At 36.0% G+C, this 9906-nt stretch overlaps 1 protein-coding gene and 1 pseudogene across 1 annotated transcript; both read right to left on the reverse strand.

The window, feature by feature from the left end:
- Window positions 1–157: 157 nt before the first annotated feature.
- Window positions 158–745, reverse strand: LOC128289212 (DNA-directed RNA polymerase subunit beta''-like; the record flags this gene model as incomplete). Its single annotated transcript, XM_053025021.1, has 1 exon — window positions 158–745. A coding segment is annotated over exon 1 (588 nt), but the record flags the coding sequence as incomplete, so codon positions are not given.
- Window positions 746–1422: 677 nt separating this feature from the next.
- On the reverse strand, window positions 1423–2241 carry LOC128289213 (DNA-directed RNA polymerase subunit beta'-like; annotated as a pseudogene).
- Between the last annotated feature and the right edge of the window lie 7665 nt (window positions 2242–9906).

The following is a 9906-nucleotide window of genomic DNA, read 5'->3' on the forward strand; positions in this document are numbered from 1 at the left end:
GTTCAAAGGCTCTGAATCGATCGACAAGCCCAAGCCCAATATCTTGATTTCGAATGGCAATGCACCGCGGACCCATATATATATCGTCCGCTAATACACGACCAATTAATGTTTGGATAAAAATTCTTTCCGGAAGCGTCCTCTTTTGAGGACTCACAGAAATCCCTCGGGTGGTGCCACAATCTGTTCTACGTACAACAATGTGTTGAACTACTTCAACAAGTCTGCGCGTAAGATATCCAGCATCTGATGTTCGTACGGCGGTATCCACAACCCCTTTTCGGGCTCCGTAGCAAGAAATGATATATTCTGTTAAAGACAGTCCTTCGCGTAAATTGCTTTGAATGGGTAAATCGATCATTTGTCCTTGGGGATCCGACATTAATCCTCTCATACCTACTAATTGGTGCACTTGAGATGCATTTCCTCTAGCTCCTGAAAAAGACATTATATGGACTGGGTTAAACGGGTCAGTCATCCTAAAATTAGGATTCATTTCTTGTCGCAAATATTCACTTGTAGCATACCATATCTCAATTGATTGGCGTAATTTTTCTACCGCGTGTACATTCCCAAAATGATGGTGTTTTTCCAAAATCAAACTTTGTTGTTCAGCATCTTGGACTAGCCATCCCTTAGAAGGTATCGTTAAAAGATCATCAATTCCTAATGAAATGGATGTAGCAGTGGCTTGCTGGAAACCCAGAGCTTTTACTTGATCCAGGATGTGTGATGTATATGCCATTCCAAGTGATCTATTAATCTGCTAATAAGTCGTTTAATGGCAGTTCCATCTATCACTTTATTGTGAAATACCAGATTGGCCCGTTCTGCCATAAATACCCCCTTATTCCGCTGAGTGGACTTCGCCAATGGGTTTGAGTCAATGATTGGAAAACTTCCTTTTCTCGATCTTGATTTTGGTAGAAAGTCGGGTCAGGAACTGGGGTCCTAGTTGAACCGGAGAGACCCGAATTCATATTGGTGTCATAGAATTTTTTAGCTTAGATACCATATGATTGGGTATCATATGAGTAGGCCCGAAAAAACCCTTGTATAGCTTCTTCGATTTCTCGGTAAAGAAATATGACCAACAGTGGTTCGAATGTATATACAAAAATTTTTTTTAAACTTCTTACTATTAGATAATGTCCATAAATCTCATGATAGGTACCGAAGATTCATAGTGAACTTCGATGGGAGCTTCTCTTGAAGCAATAACGCATTGCTCTAGTCGCCACCGGAGCCACAAAGGACTATCTAAATTGATTCTTTTCTGCCTATAAGCTCCAATCGCATCATAGGAATTACAAAAAACTCCTTGAGACTTATAGTTATTATCGTCAATTCTTTCATTTTGATAGCTTTTTCGATTCCATGGATTATACCTATTCGCCAAAATACCTCGACGATTCCCACTCGTTAATACATAGAGCCCAATAAGCATATCTTGGTAGGTACGGAAATGGGATCCCCAATAGCTGGAGACAAGAGATTCATATGAAAACATAAGTAAACGAGCCTCCGCTTGGCCTCTAAAGATAAAGGTACATGAACTGCCATTTGATCCCCATCAAAGTCTGCATTGAATCCCACAAACTAATGGATGTAAACAAATAGCGCGTCCTTCCACTAAAATAGGTTGGAATGCCTGTATACCTAATCTATGCAGAGTAGGCGCTCTATTCAACAATACAGGATGTCCCGCATAACTTCTTGCAGTATTTCCCATACAATCGGCCCTTTTCCCGAATTTTACTCTTAGCAACTCCTATGTTCGGAGCAAGATGTTGTCTAATTAGACCGCGAATTACAAATGTCTGGAAAAGCTCTATTGCTATTTCGAGGCAATCCACAGCGATGTAATGAAAGTGAGGGGCCAACAACAATGACAGAACGTCCCGAATAATCGACTCGTTTGCCAAGCAAAGTCTCGCGAAATCTTCCCTCTTTGCCTTCAATTACATCTGAAAACGACTTGTAAACCTTATTATGACCGTCCCTCATTGGTTGTCCGCGGATTCCATTATCAAGAATGTATCGGCTTCTTGTACAATTTTCCTGACATTACTAATTCCCCTGGCGTAGATCTGCTTGTTGTTAATAGATCGGTAAGGTATTATTTCGATAGATAACTCTTCTATAGAGTTCATTAATATCCGAACTCATTAGTTTTACATCTATCTGAATGATCGGTCTCAACTCAGGAGGAAGAACCGGTAATGACATAAAACCATCCATTCTGGTTCTATATTGTTCGAATAAAATGCTTAGCCAATTCCATGCGTCTAACAAAAAATCCTTTCTTCTTCAATTTTTCGATCTTCCATTTATTACCCAGGGCCTTCTTCTCCTAATTCTTTCCATTCTACCACCGAATAATCGATAGAATTCGCAAATCTAGATCGGCTAATTGTTCTCGAATAGCACCTGCTCAGTAGAAATTTAAAACGAAATGTATCGAAACCTTGGTAGTAAAAAAAGTGGGATACTGTATTCCAGGATTGAATTTCATATTCGAATGAACCTCGTAATCGTAAAAGAGTTTTTTTGCGATGGGCCTAGCAAAGAAAAATTAGGATAGGGCCTGCAGAATCCCCCCAAAATCGGACATGAAAGTTTCCTCATCCGGCTCAAGTAATTACACCAAATAAAGATAAAGTAAAGGGTTCTCGCTTTCAAATTCTGAACCCCCCCAAAGGTCTACTCTTTACTCAAGTTCCAAGAAACATTTCATTGATTGATTCTTCTTTATTGATTTAGATTTTCTTAATTCTTTATTCAATTCAAAATTAGGACATAAATGAAATGTGAGAATTCTTCAATGTCTACTTCCCCTCAATGCTGAATCCTCTTAAATTAAAGGAGTGTCATAAGGTTGCTTGTCTATGCCCTTCCATTCGATCTCTTGGTCCTGCGGTACCTCGACAGTTATACCACGATGCCCTTAACTTAAAGCCTAAGCCTATATGCGATGTATAGACTCCTGCAACCATGACATATTTGTTTTCCATGAACATAATTTCATTTCTTTCTAAAAGACTAAAGAAATGAAACGGTTAATTCCACAAAAAAGTTTTTTCAAGGTACAACTCAAAATTCCTAGTTATTTATTTTTTTACTGACTCGACCATGACCAATTCCCTTTTATTGGGGTATTGAATACGCCCATAATTCTGAGCTTCATGTTACTCTCCCAAAGAGACATGTCAGATCCAGAACATCCCAATTCGATTGAATGGGATGACAGTTTCTCATTCTAATCTGTAAAATAATAATTTCGATCAAATCACATCGCAGTATACTAGACCCTCTAATTCTTTAAGAGGTTTGTCTAAAGATTGGCGATATAACTAGGAAGACGTTTCCAATACCATACATGAGTTACTGGACATACCAGCCTATGTATCCCATTTGATATCTTCGTATCCGAGAATCAACAAATTCAACTCCGCATTGTTCACAAAATTTAGGGCCTCCTTTTGATTTCCAATTACTCGATAATTTCCTGGCGCAAATTCCACTTTTTATAGGTCAAAATTCTTTCACAAAATAATCCATCCTTTTCCGGTTTATTGGTTTTGTAATGAAAAGTATGGGTTTATCACCTCTCCAACGGTTTCTCCATTAGGTAGGATTTTCTTGGCCCAAGCACTTATTTGTTGAGAGAAACTGTCAATTCGGAGTTGTTGATGTTTATATCGGTCGATCATAGAAGAAAAATTCTGATTCATTCCGATTAAGCTTCCTTCCTTAATCTGGAAGTTCTTCTCAGATACAAGGAAATGGTTCAGTTCCAGAGCCAAAGATCAATTCTCGGACGAGCAATCGAAAAGATTCTGGAGCATCTTCGGGTTTAGGTATTGTTCCTCAATGATCGTAGTCCCAAGTACTTCTTGGCTCTAATGATCAGATTTATAAGTAAGCATTTCTTGTAAAATATGAAACACAAATCCCTCTAGAGCCCAAACCTCCATTTCTCTACCCGTTGTCCTCCTTGCTTGGACCTTCCCTCTAAGTGGTTGTTGTGTAACAAGTGCATAATGTCACTGGAACGCCCATGTATTTTATCATCAACTTGATGAATTAATTTCAAGATATAAGGTTTTCCTATTATAACAGGTTGCTCAAAGGGCCTCCCGTTCTTCCATCAAATATTCGGCTTTTCCTGGATATTCGGGTTCAAATATGGATTCGCTGTTTGCTTACTGGCTTGATATAATTCCGGAAAACACTAGTTTTCTCAAGCCTCTTGTTCATATCTCTCATCAAATGGTGCTATTCGATAATGTCTATCTATTAGTAGACTCACTAATAAGCGAGCATTCAAATAGCTGTCTACATTCATTCGTGAAGGTACTCTCCTAATGGGTTGAAGACCATATCAACAGGTCTTCCGTCTTGCAAATGAGCATATCCTGTCTGATAAAATGCAAAATGATCCCTTTATTTCCATGCCTTCCGGCTACTTTATCGCCTACTTTGATTTCGCGTTTCTGTGAAATAGAGCACGAATCGTTTCCGGATTATAACTAGAACCTTTTTCTGGACCCATCTCATCGATGACTCGACCCTCCACCTATAGGTAATTTTAGACGGTTTCCTTTGAGTAGATACCTGAATCCCAAAGTATGGCCCGTAATAATCTATCTTCTGGAGCATACGATGATTCTTTCATACCTGAGGCGTTAATTTACCTACTAAAATATCGCCTGTCTCCACCAAGATCCCAGCATCACAATTCCATTTTGTCTAAATTGCGGAGTAAATGGGCTTCTAGGTGCGGTATTTCGTTAGTGATTCTTTCAGGACCTTGGCTTGTCATGAGTCTGAATTTCATATTTTCGTATAACGAAAAGTATAAATATCTTCATATACTAGACGCTCGCTAATGAGTACCGCATCCTCAAAATTTAACCTTCCCATATAAGCTACTAGTACGTTTTGCCCAAAGAGTTCGCCACCAACCGTAGCGGCACCGTCCGCTAAAATTTGCCCTTTAATGCATTTACCCCGCCGACGGGCAGTTTGATGCATACAAGTATTTTGTTGGAACGTTGATACATAACTAATGGAATGCCTAGAGCATCTCCATTGCCCGATAAATAATCTTGTCAGTATCGGTGGAAATGATCTTTCCTCGTGATCGGCTATAGCGGAACTCCTGAATCTAGAGCCATGGCGTTCCAACCCAGTTCAACAATGCACTTCTCGGAACGAGAAAGCGAACTTCTTGGCGTTGCATATTAGAACTCATTAAAGCCCGATTCGCGTCATTATGCTCGATAAAGGAATGAGAGGCTCAATAGAAAAATATTGAAAAGGAAAAATACTTCGAAGATGAACTTGTTCCCATGCAATAGTCAGGAATTCTTGGCGGTATCGAGGCCGGAACAACCTGTTCTTCCTGAATACCCTGATTCAAGGCCAAAATTTCCTGCCGCTACCATATAATATTCATCTCGACTTGGGGATAAATAAAGCATCTGTGCTTTTTGATCTCTCAAAGATTTTTATAATGGACTTTCTAGAGACCCCAATGACCAATCCTGGCATGAATTGCTAAGGATCCGATAAGTCAACATTGATCCCTTCAGACGTGTCAATTGGGCAAATGCGTCCATAGTGACTGGGATGGATATCTCGTATCAAAATTAGCAGTTCGCTTGGTCAATCCTCCGGGGCCCAAATAACTCAATTTTCTCATGCACTATTTGTGTCAATGGATTTGTTCGATCAAAACTTGAGACAATGGGTGTAATCCGAAAAAGTTCATAAGTGGTTGTTAATGGTCAGAAGTTACCAAATTCTGAGAGTCGGTATCAATTTGCCTAATTGCTCCGCATATAGTTCCTCTAACTACATTTTCTAAACGAACCAGAGCCAATCCGAATTGATCTTGTAAGAGATCCGCTACAGAACGATACGCTTATTTTCAAATGATTCATATCGTCAAGTGTACCCATTCAAATTTCATTCCAATCAAACGATCCGCAGCTGCCAATATATCTCATGTTAACAAAATGTATTGTTCTGAGGTATATTAAGATTCAATCTCTGGTTCATATTTCGTCGACCAATCCTTCCTAATTCACATCTTGCTGAAAGAATTTCTTTTGTAATTCCTTACACAAGATTCAGAAAATACCGGATCCCCTTACACAAGAAAATTGTTGATAAAACTCCAAAATGGCATTTCTCCCATTAATTTTTTTTTTCCTTATCGGTCAGGAAAACAAGAAATCTCAGGGTAGCAAACATTCTCAGAATTTCTCTTAGATTCGAACCCACAGCTGATGATAGAACTAGAATAGATATTTTCTGTTTCCACTTACACGGCCCATATCCTTGCTTTTCTATCAATCTCTAATTCTAACCTCCTCCCCAATCTGATATTATGGTACCAGTATAGACCGAAATTCCGTTATGATCCAATTCTGATCGATAATAGATGCCGGGGCTTTGCAATATTTGATTGATCACAATTCTGTATTTCCATTTACTATAGAAGTTCCGAGGAGTTCATTAAATGTTTCAATAAAAAGTGTTTGTTCTTGCATATCCTACTGGTTTTCCAAATTAATCCTGCGGATACATATAATTCAGAAGAATATGTGGTGATTCATATACAGCATCCTTTCTTTTATCAACGGTTCCACCAATTGATATGTTTCACAAATAATTGAAATTCAATTTCTTGCTCTATCTTCAATTTTGGAAACTTATAAAGTTCTTCTATTAAGCCTCGATCCATGAACCACAAAATCCTTCAAATTGTATCTGATTCAACCCAGGTATTGTAGACATTTCATTTTCATCCCCGAGCATTTGAATTTCATTTCTCAAAAATCATTCTTTTTCATTCTTCATCGAATCCTACGAATCGATCTAATAATGATGGAATTGAATTTCTATTCTGTTTACTGAATCACATGAAATTTTATCTAACTCCATATATACCATATAATATATGTGGAATGTATGAAATATGAAATGCGTATGAACGGAAGAAGAAAATTATACTCAAATTTTAATTTATATTTATAACAAACAGATACAGAAAATTGATAAATGCCATTTAGCCGCATGGAGTTTGTTTTTGTATAGAATATAAAAAAAATAATTCAATTTCTACCATTATTATGATATTACATATTCCAATCCGATTGAATACCAGAAAATGAAAGGAATTCCTGATTTGATCTGTTCGTTGAGATAAAGACAAAATAATCATAAAATATATATATATAGGAGAGAGTTGATTTTTCTAGCGCTTAATTTTTCATGGACTCCATTGTTCAAAAAACGATTCGCAGAAGATAGATGTTTTTACCCTTTTTAGTTTTTATTTTTAGTAGAATATTTAGAATATGATTGAAGTGCGTACGAAAAGGGCTTCTATTTATTAAACAGGTGCAGATATAGCATTTCTATTATATATATCTTTCTTTTATTCCATTATAACGCTCTAATGGAGACAAGACATGGCGTCTCTATCAAAATTCTATTTTTCTTTATTTTTAATCTATTCAATGAAAAATTGAAACACGATAATTTCTTGCTGATTCCCTATGGACATCATATCTAGATAGATAAAATACCTCATTAGATAACTATAACTGTGTAACAACTTATGCTCTGGGGGTTTACATAGACTGATAATTGCTGTTATATTATTATAATATACTTGAAATTAAGAAAGTTTTTATTGAAAAAAAATCAATTTAGTTATGTATCCAGTTTTATTTTCTTATACCATTAGAAAAGACAAGTGAAGAAGAATCGTCCATAAATTTGCAGTCAATAGTTAATGGTTCAATTTATTTGTCCTGAATTTTACTTTTGTAACTGAGAATCCACATTTTCTTTTCAATAGAAAAGAAAGGAAAGTTTTAGATATTGTGTCTTGAGATACTATAACAATTGAAGGTATGGATCCGATCTAAAAATGAAAAAAGGAGATACTCTCTTTTTTTGTTTGTAACCTTTTGACATGGCCGAGCGGTAAGGCGGGGACTGCAATCCCTTATTCCCAGTTCAAATCCGGTGTCGCCTGATCAACAAAAACTCGAAATCCTAACGTCTCCTAACGTCTAGGTTCAGGAAAACTAAAGTAGTGAAGGATCAGTAAATCTTGATATAGGAGCCCCCTTACGTTAGCTACAGGAGTCTTGAATTAGATTGGATAACAGGAGTGTCTAATTAACTAATGAATGGTTGTAGAAGGTTGGAAGATACTTTGTATGAGACGGATGAAAGTCTCTGAGTGTTCAGGCATCAATTAATATTAGATTGGATAGATAATTGGCTTTACTTAATGAGGACACCAAAGAAAATAAGTCTTATTATTGATACATGTGAGTAACATTCTTTTGATACTTCAAAAGTGTTACTGCGCATTTCTTGTGCAATGGTTCTCGATTTTACTCGAAATCATATAAGAGCTTATTATAAGCGGATTTATCAAGTGATTCATCAACGGTGGCGTGTCACAATTCCTTTTCTTTTGACTCTGCGCCAGTAATTACACTATTATTAGTGAACAATAATGGAAAAATTGAATTCCTTCATATTTGTTTCATATTCATAGAGATAGGGACATAATACACATGGATATAGTAAGTCTTGCTTGGGCTGCTTTAATGGTAGTCTTTACATTTTCCTTTCACTCGTAGTATGGGAAGAAGTGGGCTCTAGGGTACTCTAATTGGGGTTGAGGAATCAAACCGTATCAATTGTTTTCTAGATCGTTTTGCAAAGCCTTTTTTATTTAACTATTTATTAGTCTTCATTTCGAAATTCTTGGATTCTAGTGGAGTAATGTATTCTATGAATAACACCTTTTCAATCAAAATCAAATAAACATTTCAATAATCCCCATGTTCGTATTTCGAAAGTAAAGGGATCCGGATGATAGGCAATAAAAAAAAATTCTTCCTAAATTTTCTATTTTGATGAACCAGCTCTTACCAGAGTTATGAACGGACAATGAGGACAAGGAACCCCTTTGTTTTCTGTATTTGCTTGTTTTATTTCCCTCCTCTTTACTGTTCAAAGAAAAAAAAGTCTTTTTTATTTAATTTCATTTAATAAGATCTTGCCTTAGTGTAGTCACATATTAGACACTTACCCCTGTTTTATTTGAATTTCATTTATGAAATGCTTTTTGACTCATTTCATATCATGGATCAAAGAAGTTAAATTCAAAATCGGGGGTATACCTTTTTCGAAACAAATACGAAGAAAAGTTACCATAGAACTCTTTGGATCATCTGTCAGTTGCTCAACGAATTACTTCTTTGGAATGTTCAAAAAAAGATTACTTGGTTTTCTTTTTTTTTATTAATTAATTAATATATCCTATTCCATTCCATTTTCCTTCATTTCTGATTATTTTAATAGGAATCTCATCCACCAAAAAATCAAATCCATGAAAAAAATTAAAAATCGTAAACTTTTTCAATTATTTCAGATTAATTGAAATCAACACAAATAAAATAGATCAAGCGAAGAAATAAAATTGAGATACTATGTACAGTACATATCTTTAATTGATATCGACATGTATGAAGATAATATTGTGGATTCATCTATATTAACTTTATCTTTCTACATTACAATAATAGATATAGATATATGGTAGAAAGATTCATATTTTTTTCTACCATACTATCGAGTTTTATAGGATACTGCTGATTCTAGTCCATTCATTTTATTTAAGACGTGAGATTTGAATCCTTTTTCTTAACTCCTTGATAAAAGTCAAGTTTCATTCAAATTAATCACTTTGACTGACAGTTTTTACGTATATTATAAGTAAAAAGCGGTAGGAACTAGAATGAACAGCGCTGTAAATAAATGCGAAATATTTACTTCCATAATTTCATTGTTTTTTACTTCGCAATA

This window comes from Gossypium arboreum, unplaced genomic scaffold (assembly GCF_025698485.1).
Source record: "Gossypium arboreum isolate Shixiya-1 unplaced genomic scaffold, ASM2569848v2 Contig00667, whole genome shotgun sequence".
In the NCBI taxonomy this organism is placed as follows: Eukaryota; Viridiplantae; Streptophyta; class Magnoliopsida; order Malvales; family Malvaceae; genus Gossypium; species Gossypium arboreum.